The following is a 23,766-nucleotide window of genomic DNA, read 5'->3' on the forward strand; positions in this document are numbered from 1 at the left end:
TGATGTTTGCTTGGCGTTCTCTTGGTGTTCTCTTGGCGTTCTCTTGGCGTTTGCTTGGCGTTCTCTTGGCGTTCTCTTGGTGTTCTCTTGGCGTTCTCTTGGCGTTTGCTTGGCGTTCTCTTAGCGTTCGCTTGGCGTTCTCTTGGCGTTCTCTTGGCGTTCGCTTGGCGTTCTCTTGGCGTTTGTTTGGCATTTGTTTGGCGTTCGTTTGGCGTTCTCTTGATGTTTGCTTGGCGTTCTCTTGGTGTTCTCTTGGCGTTCTCTTGGCGTTTGCTTGGCGTTCTCTTGGCGTTCTCTTGGTGTTCTCTTGGCGTTCTCTTGGCGTTTGCTTGGCGTTCTCTTAGCGTTCGCTTGGCGTTCTCTTGGCGTTCTCTTGGCGTTCGCTTGGCGTTCTCTTGGCGTTTGTTTGGCATTTGTTTGGCGTTCGTTTGGCGTTCTCTTGGTGTTTGCTTGGCGTTCTCTTGGCGTTCTCTTAGCGTTCGTTTGGCGTTCTCTTGGCGTTCTCTTGGCGTTCTCTTAGCGTTCGTTTGGCGTTCTCTTGGTGTTTGCTTGACGTTCTCTTGGTGTTTGCTTGGCGTTCTCTTGGTGTTTGCTTGGCGTTCTCTTGATGTTTGCTTGGCGTTCTCTTGGTGTTCTCTTGGCGTTCTCTTGGCGTTTGCTTGGCGTTCTCTTGGCGTTCTCTTGGCGTTCTCTTGGCGTTTGCTTGGCGTTCTCTTAGCGTTCGCTTGGCGTTCTCTTGGCGTTCTCTTGGCGTTCGCTTGGCGTTCTCTTGGCGTTTGTTTGGCATTTGTTTGGCGTTCGTTTGGCGTTCTCTTGGTGTTTGCTTGGCGTTCTCTTGGCGTTCTCTTAGCGTTCGTTTGGCGTTCTCTTGGCGTTCTCTTGGCGTTCTCTTGGCGTTCTCTTAGCGTTCGTTTGGCGTTCTCTTGGCGTTCTCTTGTTGTTTGTTTGGCATTTGTTTGGCGTTCGTTTGGCGTTCTCTTGGTGTTCTCTTGGTGTTCTCGTAGCGTTCTCTTGGCGTTCTCTTGGCGTTCTCTTGGTGTTCTCTTGGCATTTGTTTGGCGTTTCCTGTTGGAGTCCAGAGCAGCTCGAGCTCTTTTGTTTGAGTCTAAAAGCGTCAAAGTGACTCACGGCGACGGTTCTGAACACTAGCGACAGGCGCTACGGACACGGCCACATTTACTGAGGAAAACAACGAGAATAATGTAATGTAGCTTTGTCTGTTTAGTGGTCAGCTCGTGGTCAGCTCGTGGTCAGCTCGTGGTCAGCGCCATAAGCTCTGAGCGGACGAATGACCAAATGATGGACAGAACGACGCAGAGGATGCACGTACAAACCCTTTAATGGACCGTTCCAGCACTTTACTCCTCGTCTTTGTGTCTGTATTTTGCACGGTTTCGGCGTTTGCTCTTGTCGTTGTGTAACCGTGGGAGACCGAGCAGCTCTTCCACCGTGACATGAAGGAGGGGTCCGTCTGTGGGCGTTCCCTTGGACCGTAACGATCCGGACGCCGCTAAAGGGTCCCGAACGGGCAGGAAAACGCCGGAATCATGGCGCGGAGCAGAGCGCTGACGGTTTCACACGATGTCCGTCCTGCGTGTGGTCAGTGCGGTCAGTGCGGTCAGTGTGGTCAGTGTGGTCAGTGCGGTCAGTGTGGTCAGTGCGGTCAGTGCGGTCAGTGCGGTCAGTGTGGTCAGTGTGGTCAGTGCGGTCAGTGCGGTCAGTGTGGTCAGTGCGGTCAGTGTGGTCAGTGCGGTCAGTGCGGTCAGTGTGGTCAGTGTGGTCAGTGCGGTCAGTGCGGTCAGTGTGGTCAGTGCGGTCAGTGCGGTCAGTGCGGTCAGTGTGGTCATTGTGGTCAGTGCGGTCAGTGCGGTCAGTGTGGTCAGTGTGGTCAGTGCGGTCAGTGCGGTCAGCAGGAGTATATCCATCAAAGTCCTCTTGATTCTTGTTATTAAAGGGTTTATAAAGGAGCACAGCAGGAAGTAGAAGAGATGGAGTGACTTAGCCCGAGATTAAAGAAGAAACTGACGCAAATTTAGTCTTTAAACCTGGATAATAAACCGATAATCGACATTTTTGACCATATTTTCTTCATTTTCCGTTCAGGCCGTTACATTCTGAAGGCGCAGAACGGGGGCCCGTTACATTCTGAAGGCGCAGACCGGGGGCCCGTTACATTCTGAAGGCGCAGACCGGGGGCCCCTTATCCCCGTGATGTATTTATAGAGATTTTGGGGACGTCAGGTTTAACTTCGAAATCCCCCTGAAAGGTTAAAGAGCCTCAGATGGAGTTATTCCGTGCGCCTCGTTAGCCTTCACCAGAGGCCCTCGTCTGGTTCTGCGGAGCCGCTTTGGCCCCAAAGGTCGGACGTGTTTCTGAGGTAATCGCTGCTCTTCTATTAGCGATGCCGCGAAAAAGGAAAATATACATCATTCAAACGACTGAATGTCAGCCTTAAAGGGGCCCCATTCGTTCGGGTTGTTTCCTGCTCGGGGCCCGGATCCACATCAAGGGCCCGAGCTCTCGAGAGAGCTCACACACACTAAAGTGTGAGGGGCGTGGCTAAAGCTAGTGTGTGTGAGGGGCGTGGCTAAAGCTAGTGTGTGTGAGGGGCGTGGCTAAAGCTAGTGTGTGTGAGGGGCGTGGCTAAAGCTAGTGTGTGTGAGGGGCGTGGCTAAAGCTAGTGTGTGTGTGAGGGGCGTGGCTAAAGCTAGCGTGTGTGAGGGGCGTGGCTAAAGCTAGTGTGTGTGAGGGGCGTGGCTAAAGCTAGTGTGTGTGTGAGGGGCGTGGCTAAAGCTAGCGTGCACAGGAACAGTTTAGCCTCATTTCTTTGACTTCTCTGCATGTGAGGGGCGTGGCTAAAGCCTTTACGCCGCGTTTGAACCTCTCTTTATGTCATGCTAATGCTAACGTCAGATGCATTATGAGCTGGAAATATCAGATTTTGGCTCTTGACAAAGCGAGTGCCGTGCCGCCATAAACAGGAAACGGCTGTTGCTGTTCGCTAGCTTTGTGTTGCTAAGGAGCTGGTATGGGTGCTTGGATGGGTGCTTGGATGGGTGCTTGGATGGGTGCTGGTATGGGTGCTTGGATGGGTGCTGGGATGGGTGCTTGGATTGGTGCTGGTATGGGTGCTTGGATGGGTGCTGGGATGGGTGTTGGGATGGGTGCTGGGATGGGTGTTGGGATGGGTGCTTGGATGGGTGCTGGGATGGGTGTTGGGATGGGTGCTGGGATGGGTGCTTGGATTGGTGCTGGTATGGGTGCTTGGATTGGTGCTGGTATGGGTGCTTGGATGGGTGCTTGGATGGGTGCTTGGATGGGTGCTTGGATGGGTGCTGGGATGGGTGTTGGGATGGGTGCTGGGATGGGTGCTTGGATTGGTGCTGGTATGGGTGCTTGGATGGGTGCTGGGATGGGTGCTTGGATGGGTGCTGGGATGGGTGCTTGGATGGGTGCTGGGATGGGTGCTGGGATGGGTGCTCACCTGGAGGCGTGTAGGCGTCCATGGACGTCTGGACCACTAGAGAGCGCCGTTTTGAAGGCATGGGCACAGCCACCTTCCTCTCCACGTGTCGGGCTAAAACGGCCTGTACCGCCTCTGTGTGGACGTCTGAGGAACAACAAGGGGCAAAGTCAAGTTCACATTTACAAAGTCAAGCACGAATATTCAACAGGTTCAGGAACATTTTGTATATTTATATGAAACTTTCTTCTGAGGACTCATACTTTACCGTGATTGGTTGAATTCACCTGCAGGATTTGTGGCGCTTGATGAGATTAAAGCCGCTTGCCTGCAGGCTAATTTATGTGCTAATTGCTAACTTTAATAACTTCCACACATGGTTATGTTCTCTGCTCCGGTGTGACTCTGGTTTGGTCCAGTGGTTCTGAGTCCACAAAACAGCCCTAATGCTAATGCTAATGCTAATGCTAATGCTAATGCTAACGTTATCTGCCAATCAAGTGATCAGTCTCGATTCGTTAACACCGCACCTGATCTGTAGCGCTCGTCTCTTGTTCCTGACGTGCGTCGCCGATGGAAACGAGCCGCAGAGGGGGGGCCGAGGGGGGGCCGGTGAGACAAGGGCCCCTCCATCCCTGAAACAGCAGAGAAACACAGGTACAACATAGAAATACACGTATAAAGACACGTATGAAGAGAACAGACGTCATCGCCACAGCAACGGCACGAGACACAAACGTGAGGATGAGCGGGAAAAACAGGTTTTTCTGATGAAAACAACTCAAACGACTCAAACAAAAGTAAATTATAAACACAACAAGAGATAGAACATCGCTCAGGTCGAGTAGAACGTGTCCCTAAGACAAGATAAGACAAGAGCTCTTCAGGCTCTTCAGGCTCTTCAGGCTCTCGAGCCGAGCAGCGATAAACAGGAAACAGCTGATGCTAACGTGCTTTGTAGTAGCCCTGGTTTAAAGGGTGTAGTTTGGGACAGCCCTGGTTTAAAGGGTGCAGTAGTCTGGGACAGCCCTGGTTTAAAGGGTGCAGTAGTCTGGGACAGCCCTGGTTTAAAGGGTGCAGTAGTCAGGGACAGCCCTGGTTTAAAGGGTGCAGTAGTCAGGGACAGCCCTGGTTTAAAGGGTGCAGTCAGGGGCAGCCCTGGTTTAAAGGGTGTAGTAGTCAGGGGCAGCCCTGGTTTAAAGGGTGCAGTAGTCAGGGGCAGCCCTGGTTTAAAGGGTGCAGTCAGGGGCAGCCCTGGTTTAAAGGGTGCAGTAGTCAGGGGCAGCCCTGGTTTAAAGGGTGCAGTCAGGGGCAGCCCTGGTTTAAAAGGTGCAGTCAGGGGCAGCCCTGGTTTAAAGGGTGGTCTGGGACAGCCCTGATTTAAAGGGTGCAGTAGTCAGGGGCAGCCCTGGTTTAAAGGGTGCAGTCTGGGATAGCCCTGGTTTAAAGGGTGCAGTCAGGGGCAGCCCTGGTTTAAAGGGTGGTCTGGGACAGCCCTGGTTTATAGGGTGGTCTTGGACAGCCCTGGTTTAAAGGGTGCAGTCTGGGACAGCCCTGGTTTAAAGGGTGCAGTCAGGGGCAGCCCTGGTTTAAAGGGTGCAGTAGTCTGGGGCAGCCCTGGTTTAAAGGGTGCAGTAGTCTGGGGCAGCCCTGGTTTAAAGGGTGCAGTCAGGGGCAGCCCTGGTTTAAAGGGTACAGTAGTCTGGGACAGCCCTGGTTTAAAGGGTGCAGTCTGGGGCAGCCCTGGTTTAAAGGGTGCAGTAGTCTGGGACAGCCCTGGTTTAAAGGGTGCAGTCTGGGACAGCCCTGGTTTAAAGGGTGCAGTAGTCTGGGGCAACCCTGGTTTAAAGGGTGCAGTCTGGGATAGCCCTGGTTTAAAGGGTGCAATAGTCTGGGACAGCCCTGGTTTAAAGGATGCAGTAGTCTGGGACAGCCCTGGTTAAAAGGGTGCAGTCTGGGGCAGCCCTGGTTTAAAGGGTGTAGTCTGGGACAGCCCTGGTTTAAAGGGTGCAGTAGTCAGGGACAGCCCTGGTTTAAAGGGTGCAGTCAGGGGCAGCCCTGGTATAAAGGGTGCAGTCAGGGGCAGCCCTGGTTTAAAGGGTGCAGTAGTCAGGGGCAGCCCTGGTTTAAAGGGTGCAGTCAGGGGCAGCCCTGGTTTAAAGGGTGCAGTAGTCAGGGGCAGCCCTGGTTTAAAGGGTGCAGTCAGGGGCAGCCCTGGTTTAAAAGGTGCAGTCAGGGGCAGCCCTGGTTTAAAGGGTGGTCTGGGACAGCCCTGATTTAAAGGGTGCAGTAGTCAGGGGCAGCCCTGGTTTAAAGGGTGCAGTCTGGGACAGCCCTGGTTTAAAGGGTGGTCTGGGACAGCCCTGGTTTAAAGGGTGCAGGGAGGGACAGCCCTGGTTTAAAGGGTGCAGTCTGGGACAGCCCTGGTTTAAAGGGTGCAGTCAGGGGCAGCCCTGGTTTAAAGGGTGGTCTGGGACAGCCCTGGTTTAAAGGGTGGTCTGGGACAGCCCTGGTTTAAAGGGTGCAGTCTGGGACAGCCCTGGTTTAAAGGGTGCAGTCAGGGGCAGCCCTGGTTTAAAGGGTGCAGTAGTCTGGGGCAGCCCTGGTTTAAAGGGTGCAGTAGTCAGGGGGCAGCCCTGGTTTAAAGGGTGCAGTAGTCAGGGGCAGCCCTGGTTTAAAGGGTACAGTCTGGGACAGCCCTGGTTTAAAGGGTGCAGTCTGGGGCCGTCCTGGTTTAAAGGGTGCAGTAGTCTGGGACAGCCCTGGTTTAAAGGGTGCAGTCAGGGGCAGCCCTGGTTTAAAGGGTGCAGTCAGGGGCAGCCCTGGTTTAAAGGGTGGTCTGGGACAGCCCTGGTTTAAAGGGTGCAGTCAGGGGCAGCCCTGGTTTAAAGGGTGCAGTCAGGGGCAGCCCTGGTTTAAAGGGTGCAGTAGTCAGGGACAGCCCTGGTTTAAAGGGTGCAGTAGTCAGGGGCAGCCCTGGTTTAAAGGGTGCAGTCAGGGGCAGCCCTGGTTTAAAGGGTGGTCTGGGACAGCCCTGGTTTAAAGGGTGCAGGGAGGGACAGCCCTGGTTTAAAGGGTGCAGTCTGGGACAGCCCTAGTTTAAAGGGTGCAGTCAGGGGCAGCCCTGGTTTAAAGGGTGGTCTGGGACAGCCCTGGTTTAAAGGGTGGTCTGGGACAGCCCTGGTTTAAAGGGTGCAGTCTGGGACAGCTCTGGTTTAAAGGGTGCAGTCAGGGGCAGCCCTGGTTTAAAGGGTGCAGTAGTCAGGGGGCAGCCCTGGTTTAAAGGGTGCAGTCAGGGGCAGCCCTGGTTTAAAGGGTGCAGTAGTCAGGGACAGCCCTGGTTTAAAGGGTGCAGTAGTCAGGGGCAGCCCTGGTTTAAATGGTGCAGTAGTCAGGGGCAGCCCTGGTTTAAAGGGTGCAGTCAGGGGCAGCCCTGGTTTAAAGGGTGGTCTGGGACAGCCCTGGTTTAAAGGGTGCAGCCTGGGACAGCCCTGGTTTAAAGGGTGCCTGTGTCGGAGGGCGGGGCAGAGCTGCTGTTACCTGCAGCATGAGCATAAGCCCTGATCAGCTTGGACCTCTTCTTCTCATAACCCTTTTGAGTGATGTCCCCTGGAACAGAGAATAATAACCGCGAGTGAGGGAGACAGCGGAGCTACAGGACCGGGCGGAGTCCTGGTTTGGACCGGGCGGAGTCTTGGTTTAAGTTGTGGTTTGGACTCCAGACTGGTACGAGTAGGTTTGCTCTGGCACACACGCCTTTTAGCAGTCGGGCGTTCCCTCACCAGGATTTAGTGGGGAAAAAAACAAAAGCTAGCTTGCCCCGACATGCTAATGCAGTCTGCAGTTGTACTGAAGGTGAACTGTGTCTGTGATGATTTATGAAGACAACTGCGTTTTTCATGTTTCAAATAGAGAAAAAAAGTCAATGAAGAATTATCTATGTCCTTTAAATCCACTCAGACCAGAGCTGGAGCGTCTGTGGTTTAGTCCTAGTTTAGTCCTAGTTTAGTCCTGGTTTAGTCCTGGTTCAGTCCTGGTTTAGTCCTGGTTTAGTCCTGGTTTAGTCCTGGTTTAGTCCTGGTTCAGTCCTGGTTCAGTCCTGGTTCAGTCCTGGTTTAGTCCTGGTTTAGTCCTGGTTCAGTCCTGGTTTAGTCCTGGTTTAGACCTGGTTCAGTCCTGGTTTAGTCCTGGTTTAGTCCTGGTTCAGTCCTGGTTTAGTCCTGGTTTAGACCTGGTTCAGTCCTGGTTTAGTCCTGGTTTAGTCCTAGTTTAGTCCTGGTTTAGTCCTGGTTTAATCCTGGTTTAGCTTCCTCTGTCTCTCTCAGACTTTGATGAGGATTAATAATAAAACAAATGAAATGGAGAAACATGCAACGAAAACTGCAAAAATATAAGTGAATGAAAAGATGAATATTGAGTCTTGGGCGTTTGTTCTTCTTCTTTGCACATTTAGGCTCTTTTGCTCCTTTTGAAGCTGCGGTTTGTGTCGTTCAGACGCTCGTGGCCTCGTCCAGTTCAAACCGCTCAGTCGTCGCGCTGCACATGACACTCGTTCTGTGTTTGCACCATGGAGGGAAACGCCGGGCGGGGCGAGCGGGGCAAGCGGGGCGGGGCGAGCGGGGTAGGGCGAGCGGGGCAGGGCGAGCGGGGCAGGGCGAGCGGGGTGGGGCGAGCGGGGTAGGGCGAGCGGGGCCGGGCAAGCGGGGCCGGGCAAGCGGGGCCGGGCGAGCAGGGCCAGGCGAGCGGGGCCGGGCGGGGCCGGGCAAGCGGGGCCGGGCGAGCGGGGCCGGGCGGGGCCGGGCCAGGCACGAGCCTCTCGTTTTGGTCAGAGTTTATTTGTGCGGAGAATAAATGACTTGTGACTAGCGTAGTTCTTCTTGACTGAAAATCAAATTATCAGCGTAAATGAGAGTTATTTGTGTCTGAGTCGGGTTCATCACCATGACAACTGTTCATGAGCAATTAAAGCGACGCAGAGTTTTAGAGAAATGAGAGGATTTTACAAAGAATAAGACGTCGTAGAGACACAGGACGTTTCAATATTTAGAGCCTTTGTCAATTCAACTTTCACCTCACACCCCCCTCTCCCCCCCTTTCTCTCCTCCACATCGATCTCAATGACGAGCAACACACTACTGTCCCACAAACTACTGTCCCACACACTACTGTCCCACACACTACTGTCCCACACACTACTGTCCCACACACTACTGTCCCACACACTACTGTCCCACACACTACTGTCCCACACACTACTGTCCCACACACTACTGTCCCACAAACTACTGTCCCACACACTACTGTCCCACACACTACTGTCCCACACGCTACTGTCCCACACACTACTGTCCCACACACTACTGTCCCACACACTACTGTCCCACACACTACTGTCCCACACACTACTGTCCCACACACTACTGTCCCACAAACTACTGTCCCACACACTACTGTCCCACACACTACTGTCCCACACACTACTGTCCCACAAACTACTGTCCCACAAACTACTGTCCCACACGCTACTGTCCCACAAACTACTGTCCCACACACTACTGTCCCACACACTACTGTCCCACACACTACTGTCCCACACATTACTGTCCTACAAACTACTGTCCCACACACTACTGTCCCACACACTACTGTCCCACACACTACTGTCCCACAAACTACTGTCCCACACACTACTGTCCCACAAACTACTGTCCCACACACTACTGTCCCACACACTACTGTCCCACACACTACTGTCCCACAAACTACTGTCCCACACACTACTGTCCCACAAACTACTGTCCCACACACTACTGTCCCACACACTACTGTCCCACACACTACTGTCCTACACGCTACTGTCCTACAAACTACTGTCCCACACACTACTGTCCCACAAACTACTGTCCCACACACTACTGTCCCACACACTACTGTCCCACACACTACTGTCCTACAAACTACTGTCCCACACACTACTGTCCCACACACTACTGTCCCACACACTACTGTCCCACACACTACTGTCCCACACGCTACTGTCCCACACGCTACTGTCCTACACGCTACTGTCCCACAAACTACTGTCCCACACGCTACTGTCCTACAAACTACTGTCCCACACGCTACTGTCCCACACGCTACTGTCCTACACGCTACTGTCCCACAAACTACTGTCCCACACACTACTGTCCCACACACTACTGTCCTACACGCTACTGTCCTACAAACTACTGTCCCACACACTACTGTCCCACAAACTACTGTCCCACACACTACTGTCCCACACACTACTGTCCCACACACTACTGTCCTACAAACTACTGTCCCACACACTACTGTCCCACACGCTACTGTCCTACACACTACTGTCCCACACACTACTGTCCCACACACTACTGTCCTACACGCTACTGTCCTACAAACTACTGTCCCACACACTACTGTCCCACACACTACTGTCCCACACGCTACTGTCCTACACGCTACTGTCCCACAAACTACTGTCCCACAAACTACTGTCCCACACACTACTGTCCCACACACTACTGTCCCACAAACTACTGTCCCACACACTACTGTCCCACACGCTACTGTCCTACACGCTACTGTCCTACAAACTACTGTCCCACAAACTACTGTCCCACACGCTACTGTCCCACACGCTACTGTCCTACACGCTACTGTCCCACAAACTACTGTCCCACACACTACTGTCCCACACACTACTGTCCCACAAACTACTGTCCCACACACTACTGTCCCACACACTACTGTCCCACACACTACTGTCCCACACACTACTGTCCCACACGCTACTGTCCTACACGCTACTGTCCTACAAACTACTGTCCCACACACTACTGTCCCACACGCTACTGTCCTACACGCTACTGTCCCACAAACTACTGTCCCACAAACTACTGTCCCACACACTACTGTCCCACACACTACTGTCCCACACACTACTGTCCCACACACTACTGTCCCACAAACTACTGTCCCACACACTACTGTCCCACACACTACTGTCCCACACACTACTGTCCCACACGCTACTGTCCCACACGCTACTGTCCTACACGCTACTGTCCTACAAACTACTGTCCCACAAACTACTGTCCCACACGCTACTGTCCCACACGCTACTGTCCTACACGCTACTGTCCCACAAACTACTGTCCCACAAACTACTGTCCCACACACTACTGTCCCACACACTACTGTCCCACACACTACTGTCCCACAAACTACTGTCCCACACACTACTGTCCTACACGCTACTGTCCTACACGCTACTGTCCTACAAACTACTGTCCCACAAACTACTGTCCCACACACTACTGTCCCACACGCTACTGTCCTACACGCTACTGTCCCACAAACTACTGTCCCACAAACTACTGTCCCACACACTACTGTCCCACACGCTACTGTCCTACACGCTACTGTCCTACAAACTACTGTCCCACAAACTACTGTCCCACACACTACTGTCCCACACGCTACTGTCCTACACGCTACTGTCCTACAAACTACTGTCCCACACACTACTGTCCCACAAACTACTGTCCCACAAACTACTGTCCCATACACTACTGTCCCACAAACTACTGTCCCACACGCTACTGTCCCACACGCTACTGTCCCACAAACTACTGTCCCACAAACTACTGTCCCATACACTACTGTCCCACAAACTACTGTCCCACACGCTACTGTCCCACAAACTACTGTCCCATACACTACTGTCCCACAAACTACTGTCCCACACACTACTGTCCCACACACTACTGTCCTACAAAACTACTGTCCCACACACTACTGTCCCACACACTACTGTCCCACACACTACTGTCCCACAAAACTACTGTCCCACACACTACTGTCCCACACACTACTGTCCCACACACTACTGTCCCACACACTACTGTCCCACAAAACTACTGTCCCACACACTACTGTCCCACACACTACTGTCCCACACACTACTGTCCCACAAAACTACTGTCCCACACACTACTGTCCCACACACTACTGTCCCACAAAACTACTGTCCCACACACTACTGTCCCACACACTACTGTCCCACAAAACTACTGTCCCACACACTACTGTCCCACAAAACTACTGTCCCACAAAACTACTGTCCCAGAAAACTACTGTCCCAGAAAACTACTGTCCCACACACTACTGTCCCACAAAACTACTGTCCCACACACTACTGTCCCACAAAACTACTGTCCCACACACTACTGCCCCACAAAACTACTGTCCCACAAAACTACTGTCCCACACACTACTGTCCCACAAAACTACTGTCCCACACACTACTGTCCCACAAAACTACTGTCCCACAAAACTACTGTCCCACACACTACTGTCCCACAAACTACTGTCCCACACACTACTGTCCCAAAAAACTACTGTCCCACAAACTACTGTCCCACAAAACTACTGTCCCACACACTACTGTCCCACAAAACTACTGTCCCACACACTACTGTCCCACAAACTACTGTCCCACAAAACTACTGTCCCACACACTACTGTCCCACAAACTACTGTCCCACAAAACTACAGTCCCACACACTACTGTCCCACAAACTACTGTCCCACAAACTACTGTCCCACACACTACTGTCCCACACACTACTGTCCCACAAAATACTGTCCCACAGACTACTGTCCCACAAACTACTGTCCCACACACTACTGTCCCACACACTACTGTCCCACACACTACTGTCCCACACGCTACTGTCCTACAAACTACTGTCCCACAAACTACTGTCCCACAAACTACTGTCCCACACACTACTGTCCCACAAACTACTGTCCCACACACTACAGTCCCACACACTACAGTCCCACAAACTACTGTCCCACACGCTACAGTCCCACACACTACTGTCCCACACGCTACTGTCCCACACACTACTGTCCCACACACTACTGTCCCACACACTACTGTCCCACAAACTACTGTCCCACACACTACTGTCCCAAAAACTACTGTCCCACAAACTACTGTCCCACACACTACTGTCCCACAAACTACTGTCCCACACACTACTGTCCCACAAACTACTGTCCCACACACTACTGTCCCACAAACTACTGTCCAACAAACTACTGTCCCACACACTACTGTCCCACAAACTACTGTCCCACACACTACTGTCCCACACGCTACTGTCCCACAAACTACTGTCCCACAAACTACTGTCCCACAAACTACTGTCCCATACACTACTGTCCCACACACTACTGTCCCACACACTACTGTCCCACACACTACTGTCCTACAAACTACTGTCCCACAAACTACTGTCCCACACACTACTGTCCCACACACTACTGTCCCACAAACTACTGTCCCACAAACTACTGTCCCACACACTACTGTCCCACACACTACTGTCCCACAAAACTACTGTCCCACACACTACTGTCCCACAAAACTACTGTCCCACAAAACTACTGTCCCACACACTACTGTCCCACAAAACTACTGTCCCACAAAACTACTGTCCCACACACTACTGTCCCACAAAACTACTGTCCCACAAAACTACTGTCCCACAAACTACTGTCCCACAAAACTACTGTCCCACAAAACTACTGTCCCACACACTACTGTCCCACAAAACTACTGTCCCACAAAACTACTGTCCCACACACTACTGTCCCACACACTACTGTCCCACAAAACTACTGTCCCACACACTACTGTCCCACAAACTACTGTCCCACACACTACTGTCCCACAAACTACTGTCCCACACACTACTGTCCCACAAACTACTGTCCCACAAAACTACTGTCCCACAAACTACTGTCCCACAAAACTACTGTCCCACACACTACTGTCCCACAAACTACTGTCCCACAAAACTACTGTCCCACACACTACTGTCCCACAAACTACTGTCCCACAAAACTACTGTCCCACACACTACTGTCCCACAAACTACTGTCCCACAAACTACTGTCCCACACACTACTGTCCCACAAACTACTGTCCCACACACTACTGTCCCACACACTACTGTCCCACACGCTACTGTCCTACAAACTACTGTCCCACAAACTACTGTCCCACAAACTACTGTCCCACACACTACTGTCCCACAAACTACTGTCCCACACACTACTGTTCCACACACTACAGTCCCACACACTACAGTCCCACAAACTACTGTCCCACACACTACAGTCCCACACACTACTGTCCCACACGCTACTGTCCCACACGCTACAGTCCCACACACTACTGTCCCACACACTACTGTCCCACAAACTACTGTCCCACCCACTACTGTCCCAAAAACTACTGTCCCACACACTTCTGTCCAACAAACTACTGTCCCACAAACTACTGTCCCACACACTACTGTCCCACACACTACTGTCCCACAAACTACTGTCCCACACACTACTGTCCCACAAACTACTGTCCAACAAACTACTGTCCCACACACTACTGTCCCACAAACTACAGTCCCACACACTACTGTCCCACACACTACTGTCCCACAAACTACTGTCCCACCCACTACTGTCCCAAAAACTACTGTCCCACACACTTCTGTCCAACAAACTACTGTCCCACAAACTACTGTCCCACACACTACTGTCCCACACACTACTGTCCCACAAACTACTGTCCCACACACTACTGTCCCACAAACTACTGTCCAACAAACTACTGTCCCACACACTACTGTCCCACAAACTACTGTCCCACACACTACTGTCCCACACACTACTGTCCCACAAACTACTGTCCCACACACTACTGTCCCACACGCTACTGTCCCACAAACTACTGTCCCACAAACTACTGTAACACAAACTACTGTCCCACAAACTACTGTCCCACACACTACTGTCCCACACACTACTGTCCTACAAACTACTGTCCCACAAACTACTGTCCCACACACTACTGTCCCACACACTACTGTCCCACAAACTACTGTCCCACAAACTACTGTCCCACACACTACTGTCCCACACACTACTGTCCCACACACTACTGTAACACAAACTACTGTCCTACAAACTACTGTCCCACAAACTACTGTCCCACACACTACTGTCCCACACACTACTGTCCCACAAACTACTGTCCCACAAACTACTGTCCCACACACTACTGTCCCACACACTACTGTCCCACAAACTACTGTCCCACAAACTACTGTCCCACAAACTACTGTCCCACACACTACTGTCCCACAAACTACTGTCCCACACACTACTGTCCCACACACTACTGTCCCACACGCTACTGTCCTACAAACTACTGTCCCACAAACTACTGTCCCACACACTACTGTCCCACAAACTACTGTCCCACACACTACTGTAACACAAACTACTGTCCTACAAACTACTGTAACACAAACTACTGTCCCACAAACTACTGTCCCACACACTACTGTCCCACACACTACTGTCCCACACACTACTGTCCCACAAACTACTGTCCCACACACTACTGTCCCACACACTACTGTAACACAAACTACTGTCCTACAAATTACTGTCCCACAAACTACTGTCCCACACACTACTGTCCCACACACTACTGTCCCACAAACTACTGTCCCACACACTACTGTCCCACACGCTACTGTCCTACAAACTACTGTCCCACAAACTACTGTCCCACAAACTACTGTCCCATACACTACTGTCCCACACACTACTGTAACACAAACTACTGTCCTACAAACTACTGTCCCACACACTACTGTCCCACACACTACTGTCCCACACACTACTGTCCCACACGCTACTGTCCTACAAACTACTGTCCCACAAACTACTGTCCCACAAACTACTGTCCCATACACTACTGTCCTACAAACTACTGTCCCACAAACTACTGTCCCACACACTACTGTCCCACACACTACTGTCCCACACGCTACTGTCCTACAAACTACTGTCCCACAAACTACTGTCCCACAAACTACTGTCCCATACACTACTGTCCTACAAACTACTGTCCCACAAACTACTGTCCCACACACTACTGTCCCACACACTACTGTCCCACACACTACTGTCCCACAAACTACTGTCCCACACACTACTGTCCCACACACTACTGTCCCACACACTACTGTCCCACACACTACTGTCCTACACGCTACTGTCCCACAAAACTACTGTCCCACAAACTACTGTCCCACAAACTACTGTCCCACAAACTACTGTCCCACACACTACTGTCCCACAAACTACTGTCCCACACACTACTGTCCCACACACTACTGTCCCACAAACTACTGTCCCACACACTACTGTCCCACACACTACTGTCCCACAAACTACTGTCCCACACACTACTGTCCCACACACTACTGTCCCACAAACTACTGTCCCACAAACTACTGTCCCACAGCAGCAGATTCAACACAAAATAAATTTTGCTGGATTGGACATCATAGATTAAATTGTAAGTTTGAATCTGTTTTTAACCATTTAAACTTTAAAATACTCCTCCTCACCTTCAAAGCTCTTCACCACCTTGCCCCCCCCTACCTGTCTGACCTCCTCATCCCCCACCGCCCCACCCGAGCTCTCCGATCCTCCTCCTCTCTCACCCTGACTGCACCAACATCCCGACTCAAAACTTTTGGCGACAGAGCATTCTCCCGAACAGCACCCCGACTCTGGAACTCCCTCCCCCAACCTGTCCGCCACTCTCCCTCACTCACAACATTCAAATCCCGCCTAAAAACATACCTCTTCACCCAAGCCTATGACCTCCCCTACCCCTAGCCTCCTCTACCCCATTGCCTACACTTCTACCCCCTGTTACATCCCCATCTTTTTCTCTCTACTTCTTCTGTCTTGTTCATTTTATCTGTATATTAATGTGTTCTGTACGTGTTGTCCCCCCTGTCTGTAAATACCCCCCCTTTTTTATTATGTTCAGCGTCTTTGGGTCACTGAAAAGCGCTATATAAATAAAAGTTATTATTATTATTATTATTATTATTATTATTAAATTTAAATGTTATTACTTAATTGAAATCTTTATGTTCTAAAAAACATAATTATATATATATATATATATATATATATATATATCTATATATATATATATATTATGTTTTTAATCTGATTTAATTTATGTATATATATATATATATATACATAATGTTTTTAATCTGATTTAATATATATATATATATATATATATATATATATACATAAATTAAATCAGATCTTGATCAGCTCTTGCAGTTGTGATTACATGTGTGAGTTATGTTTGGTTCAGAATGCTGGACAGAGCCACAAACGTCCAGATAAACACTGGACACGACGTCAGGGGAAAGTCACACTTATTGTTTCAGAGAGTTTTTAGTTTTGTGGGTTTCATGTTCCACAAAGAGATAAAAATAGACAAAATATATCTCAATATCCAAACGTCTCACATATTCATCTATCAGCGAAACCAAAGAAGAGGCAGGGCATCTGACACACTCTCTCTTTGTCCTTGTGAGGTGAGCTTCAGAAATGTAACGCTGGTGATTTCAGTGGTACAGAGTCAGTTTGACCTACAGTAACCATGGAAACCATGGAGACGTATATTCCACTCTTACTTTCATTCTCCAGAACATAAGAGTCTCTGTTTTCCCACGTTTGTTTCCATCGCTGTAGTAAAAGTATTCTCTAGTTCAACAGTCGCCTCTGAGGTGTTACGTTAGCGTCAGCATTAGCGTGAGTGTTAGCGTGAGTGTTAGCATGAGTGTTAGCATTAGCGTAGCGATCGCGGGATCTGTGACTGAAAACTGTCTCTCACACAATGAATAAACACATCCAGGAAGCGGAGGGTTCAACGAAGAGTCAGTGAGTCTCGAGTCACTGACCAGTCACAGACGAGTCACTGACGAGTCACAGACCAGTCACTGACGAGTCACAGACCAGTCACTGACGAGTCACAGACCAGTCACAGTCACAGACCAGTCACTGACGAGTCACAGACAAGTCACAGACCAGTCACAGACCAGTCACAGACCAGTCACAGACCAGTCACAACTCAATGGCCACAAGTCAAATATGTTTCTATATTATTTTGTGAATTATTCGACTGTCGAGTGAGGAAATAAACAAAAGCTAGCCTGCCCTGCTATGCTAATGTAAGCTAACAGCTGTAATGAAGGTGACTTAGGTCAGAAATGCTCAGAACGAGTCTGTGATGAACAGCTGAGAAGAGGAGCTCGTGAACACGCTTAGAACATGCTTAGAACATGCTTAGAACACGCTTTGAACACGCTTAGAACACGCTTAGAATACGCTTACAACACGGTTGGAACACGGTTGGAACACGGTTATAAGCTCTTTGCTTAGTATCTCCCCTTTAACTGTGACTAAGTTCCTGCAGATGTTTTCTTGACTTTCTCCGCCGCCGCCACCGCCGCCGCCATGGAAACCTGCTCCGCTCGCTCTTCACTGTGTCAGAGCTATTTTTAACTCTGGACTCGGACTCATCTTAAAAACACAGTGATGAACAGTGACGGAAAACAAACAAGCTCCTTCTCCCGGTGCAAGAGCCGGTGAATCAGACGTGTTCAGGAAATATCATTATATATATATATATATATATATATATATATGAAATGTTTTTCTCCCTTGTATTGACACAAACATATATGATATATACATCTATCATATATGTTTGTGTCAATACAAGGGATAAAAACATTGATTATTACGTCTGTAGAAGAGGCTGGTGTCGCCTGGTCCTGATGAAAACTAAAACTAATATGTCAATAATAAAGTTCTATGGCCATGTGTACGTTAAAGCAGAAGTGTGTACGTTAAAGCAGAAGTGTGTACGTTAAAGCAGAAGTGTGTACGTTAAAGCAGAAGTGTGTACGTTAAAGCAGATGTGTGTACGTTAAAGCAGATGTGTGTACGTTAAAGCAGAAGTGTGTACGTTAAAGCAGGTGTGGGTGTAACGCCTCATTCGTCCAGGAGGGGGTTGTTTCATCCGGCCTCAGTTTTTATGAAAAAATGAAACGTTTCGACTCCAAGAGTCATTCTCAATCTGTGCATCAAGACCAGGAACTCAGATATTTATCCTAGTCTGAGTAAGCCCCGCCCACCTCCTGATAATTCCTTTAATGGGCCATCAGCCTCCTATTGTCCCTGGCTCACTCTTTCTCTCTGTGTGACTGATGACATCAGAATGCTGTGGGCGTCGACCTCTTCATGGATTCAAAGCAGGTGAAAAAGGAAAAACGTCACTAAAACCAGCCGCAGATCCAGTAGAACGGAGCTATGTGTTAGCAACTGATGCTAATAATTTTAGCTCATTAGCAAAGTTTGGGGAGAGAAACCACAGCCCACACTGTCCTCTGTGAATGTGGAGCTTAGAACGTCATGGTCAGTGGTCAATCCTGCTCCGATATAGCAGCAATATATTTCAATATGGATATATTGTCCAGTTGGCCCGTAGTTTGATATAATCGGCGTCGGAGGAAACGCCCGCTAACGAACCTCAGTGGGAAAAGCAATCTATTCATGTCAATCAACAACTGCAAGAGCAAAGGCCACTTCTATTAGTACAAATGAATATTGTGCCAGATGCAGAAACAGAGACATAAAGTCCTAGAATGCTAGCGTAAATGCTACCGCGATGCTAGCGCCGCCGGCCGCACAGAACAATCGTTTACTTTTCAGCTTTCACTAAGACTCGGCTGCGGTTCCACTTGAACGAGTCGTGCTTGAAATACCCATAATTTGTCAGGAAACGTAGAAAAGTGAAGTTCCTATTGAATAGACGGAGAGCCCGCCCCCCCGGGCAGACCACGCCCCCTAATATGACACAGCTGTCCATATTTTACCACACAACAAAATAACTACGACAACGAACACAGCACCGGAGTAACACAAACCTGAAGCGCTCATAGCGCGTCGGAGCTAGCGTAGCATGAAGGTAATCACAGCGCGTCGGAGCTAGCGTAGCATGAAGGTAATCACAGCGCGTCGGAGCTGGCGTAGCATAAAGGTAATCACAGCGCGTCGGAACTAGCGTGTAGCATGAAGGTAATCACAGCGCGTTGGAGCTAGCGTAGCATGAAGGTAATCACAGCGCGTCGGAGCTAGCGTAGCATGAAGGTAATCACAGCGCGTCGGAGCTAGCGTAGCATGAAGGTAATCACAGCGCGTCGGAGCTAGCGTAGCATGAAGGTAATCACAGCGCGTCGGAGATAGCGAAGCATGAGGGTAATCACAGTGTGTTTAAGCTAGCGTAGCATGAGGGTAATCACAGTGCGTCGGAGATAGCGTAGCATGAAGGTAATAATAGCGCGTCGGAGCTAGCGTAGCATGACCCAGCATGGACCGAGCTGGACGGGAGCTGGACCGAGCTGGACGCGAGCAGCTGGAGGACCCAAGTCTGCCCTGTGCTCTGCCCGACCTCAGCGTCCTGGGGCAGTGACTCAGGGGCCACATGGTTCTCCTCCAGTGCTTGGCCAAAGGGCACGAGGTCACTGCTGCTCTGACCTTTAGTGTAGCACACGATGTGGGGGGGTCAGAGGGTCACATGTGACGTGTCACATGTGACATGCAGAACAAACTCTGATGAGAAACGTCACCATTTAAAGCCTCATTAACAATTATTTTTTGCTTCTAAAATAGTCACAAATATTTTATTTTTCTAACAAATATATTGTGATCACAATTATCGATAAACTGAATTGTCCCTGATTCTGGTCCCTGGTTCCTGGTCCCTGGGTCCTGGTCCCTGGGTCCTGGTCCCTGGGTCCTGGTTCCTGGGTCCTGGGTCCTGGTCTCTGGGTCCTGGTCCTTGGTCTCTGGTCCCTAGTCCATGGTCCCTGGTTCCTGGGTCCTGGTTCCTGGTCCCTGGGTTCTGATTCCTGGTCCCTCGACCATGGTTCCTGGGTCCTGGTTCCTGGTCCTTGGTTCCTGGTCCCTCGACCATGGTTCCTGGTTCCTGGTCCTTGGTTCCTGGTCCCTCGACCATGGTTCCTGGTCCCTCGACCATGGTTCCTGGTTCCTGGTCCTTGGTTCTTGGTCCCTCGACCATGGTTCCTGGGTCCTGGTCCTGGTTCCTGGTTCACTCAGATGTATTCTGGTGACGTCTCTTGAGAATCCTCTGGTCAGACTCGCGCAGTGAGCCTGACCAATCACAGCGCAGCATTGCAGACCTGAACAAACAGGGCAACGCCCACAGAGGCACTTTGTCCAGTTTGATCAGATTTAAAACTATTTTGTTCCTTTTCTCCTGTGACGCCCTCGACCAATCAGAACGCTCCTCAAGTGTTTAAAGTGTTTAAAGAGTTTAAAGTGTTTAAAGAGACTACAACTACAGAAGAAGTACAACTACAGAAGAAGTACAACTACAGAAGAAGTACAACTACAGAAGAAGTACAACTACAGAAGTACAACTACAGAAGTACAACTACAGAAGAAGTACAACTACAGAAGAAGTACAACTACAGAAGAAGTACAACTACAGAAGTACAACTACAGATGTACAACTACAGAAGTAGTAGTAGTAAACACGTTTTGTCACATTCTGAGGTTGAAATCACGTCATTTCCACTTCATTCTGGAATTTAGAACGAATTTTCAAACTTTTAAAGAGTCAATGGGTCAAAAATCTGTTCCACGCGCGCCTCACGCGCGCCTCACGCGCGCCTCACGCGCGCCTCACGCGCGCCTCACGCACGTTCACACACCTGACGTTTCACGTCTCAAGGTCACGGCACGGCGGGTGTATCCGGCCCGGAGTGCGCCGTGGCCCGGGGCGTGCGTGCTCCGGGAGACGCCGCTCTGCCCCCGCGGCTCCCGGTCTCACGGGAGCTGCACGGGAGCTGCACGGGAGCTGTACGGGGGCCTACGGGAGCTGCACGGGGGCTGCACGGGCCCCGGTGTCCGCTCCACACACATCTGCACGGGAGGAGCGGGGCACGTTTCGTTTGGCGTGGAAACCCGTGAAAAACCCGGTGCGTCGCGTTTACGTCCCGCAGCCGGAGCGACGCGCACAAACGGCACCGGCCGGACTTCATCCACAGCGGCCCGAGCGTCACGAGCGCGTCACGTTCAAACGGAGAAGAAACGGTGAAAGTGGGACAGGAACACTCCGCGCCCTCATTCCACATTTATCCCCGTTACCGAGCGCACGGGCACGTCTTTCACGGGCACGGCGTTCACTCACGTTTACTGCCGTTTCACCGTCAGACACCGAGCACATTTTGACCGGTTTTACTCATAAAACGTGTCACACCGACGCGTTTGCGGCTCCGTTATTCCGCTCGGCATCATTTAAAATTCAGTACGGCGCCCGTGCCCGTGCCCGCTGCGACATTCACGGCTTTAATCTCGTTACGTTTGTCCCGCGTTTGGCGCTTTCACGGGGACGAACGCACGGAAAACCGGCGGCGCGACGGTTTGGACGTGAAAAGAGCGCGTTACCGGAGGAAAAACGTGCTGTAGAGCGCGAGAAGCGGCTGAGATGAACGGGGCTGTCAGTCTGTGGCCGTTAGGAGCCGTTAGTAGCCGTTAGGAGCCGCCAGGAGCCGCCAGGAGCCGTTAGGAGCCGTTAGGAGCCGTTAGGAGCGCGGTGATGGAGGATGGAGCGCGGGAGGAGCCGTTTACCTTCTGACAGCTCCAGGTCCAGCTCCGCCAGCCGCGCGCGGATCTCCAGCGGGATCGGTGACGCGTCTCGATCCGCCATCCGCCCGGGCCCGTGGTAAACACCTCGTCCTCGGTCCAGAGCTGCTGCCGCGCGCCTTCCCGTGGCCGTCCCGCGGTCTGCTCCTCGGTGTGTGGCGCGGGGGCCTCTCGTCGCGGACGCGGCGGAAGGCGTCGAGAACAAAGAGCACGGGCGCGTGTGCGTGTGTGCGCGCGGGGGTTCGTGCTAGCGCGGGCCCGCCATGGCGCCGCTCCGTGAAGCCTGTGCTCGGTGTCGGTCCGTGTCGTTGCTGCGGCGGCGGCGGCGGTGCTGATGATGATGATGATGATGAGGAGGAGGAGGAGGAGGAGGAGGAGGAGGAGGAGGAGGAGGAGGAGGAGATTTGCAGCTTCTGCCGCTGCCCGCGTCACGTGACCGCGCGGAGGGAGCAGGGGGAGGAGGCGCAGTGTGCTCCATCACCGACAGGGGGCGCACAGGCTCCAAAGGGTTTTTACTTTGAAATGAAAGCCTCAAATCTCAGAATGTCAAGATCATAAATCATGTTCCATCATCATCATCATTATTATTATTATCATCATCATTAATATCATCATCATTAATATCATCATCATTAATATCATCATCGTTATTATTATCATCATCATCATTAATATCATCATCGTTATTATTGTTATTATTATCATCATCATCATCATTAATATCATCATCATCATCATTAATATCATCATCATTATCATCATCATCATTATTATTATCATCATTATCATCATCATCATTATCATCATCATTAATATCATCATCATCATCATTATTATTATCATCATCATCATTAATATCATCATCATTATCATTAATATCATCATCGTTATTATTGTAATTATTATTATCATCATCATTATCATCATCATCATTATTATTATCATCATCATCATCATTAATATCATCATCATTAATATCAACATCGTTATTATTGTTATTATTATTATTATTATTATCATCATCATTATCATCATTTTTATTATTATCATCATCATTATTATTATTATCATCATCATCATTAATATCATCATCATCATTAATATCATCATTATCATCATCATCATTATTATTATCATCATCATTAATATCATCATCATCATCATTATTATTATCATCATCATCATTATTATTATCATCATCATCATTATAATCATCATCATTAATATCATCATCATTATCATCATCATCATTAATATCATCATCATTATTATCATCATCATTATTATCATTATTATCATCATCATTATTATCATCATCATCATTAATATCATCATCATCATTATTATCATCATCATCATTATCATCATCATTATTATTATTATCATTAGTATCATCATCATCATCATCATCATTATTATTATTATCATCATCATCATTATTATTATCATCATCATCATTAATATCATCATCATCATCATCATCATTAATATCATCATTATCATCATCATCATTATTATTATCATCATTATCATCATCATCATTAATATCATCATCATCATCATTATTATTATCATCATCATCATCATTATTATGATCATCATCATCATTAATATCATCATCATTATCATCATCATCATT

General features: G+C 49.7%; 1 protein-coding gene across 2 annotated transcripts in view; it reads right to left on the bottom strand.

Moving 5' to 3' along the window:
* The window catches only part of LOC140364303 (disco-interacting protein 2 homolog C-like), an 83,079-nt gene extending 60,819 nt beyond the window's left edge, over window positions 1–22,260 (bottom strand). The window contains exons 1-4 of one of the 2 annotated variants that reach the window (XM_072450396.1): window positions 22,113–22,260; window positions 7,005–7,073; window positions 3,995–4,099; window positions 3,486–3,611 (exon numbers count right to left, since the gene is read on the bottom strand). In XM_072450396.1, the coding sequence (XP_072306497.1) occupies window positions 3,486–3,611; window positions 3,995–4,099; window positions 7,005–7,073; window positions 22,113–22,191 (379 nt within the window). In that variant the 5' untranslated portion in view covers window positions 22,192–22,260. The remainder of the gene's footprint in view (window positions 1–3,485; window positions 3,612–3,994; window positions 4,100–7,004; window positions 7,074–22,112) is intronic. The other variant, XM_072450398.1, reaches the window with a different exon arrangement.
* Between the last annotated feature and the right edge of the window lie 1,506 nt (window positions 22,261–23,766).

The sequence above is a fragment of the Eucyclogobius newberryi genome, unplaced genomic scaffold (genome assembly GCF_026437365.1).
Source record: "Eucyclogobius newberryi isolate DKJ021-1_F unplaced genomic scaffold, fEucNew1.0.hap1 SCAF_18, whole genome shotgun sequence".
Taxonomy (NCBI): Eukaryota; Metazoa; Chordata; class Actinopteri; order Gobiiformes; family Gobiidae; genus Eucyclogobius; species Eucyclogobius newberryi.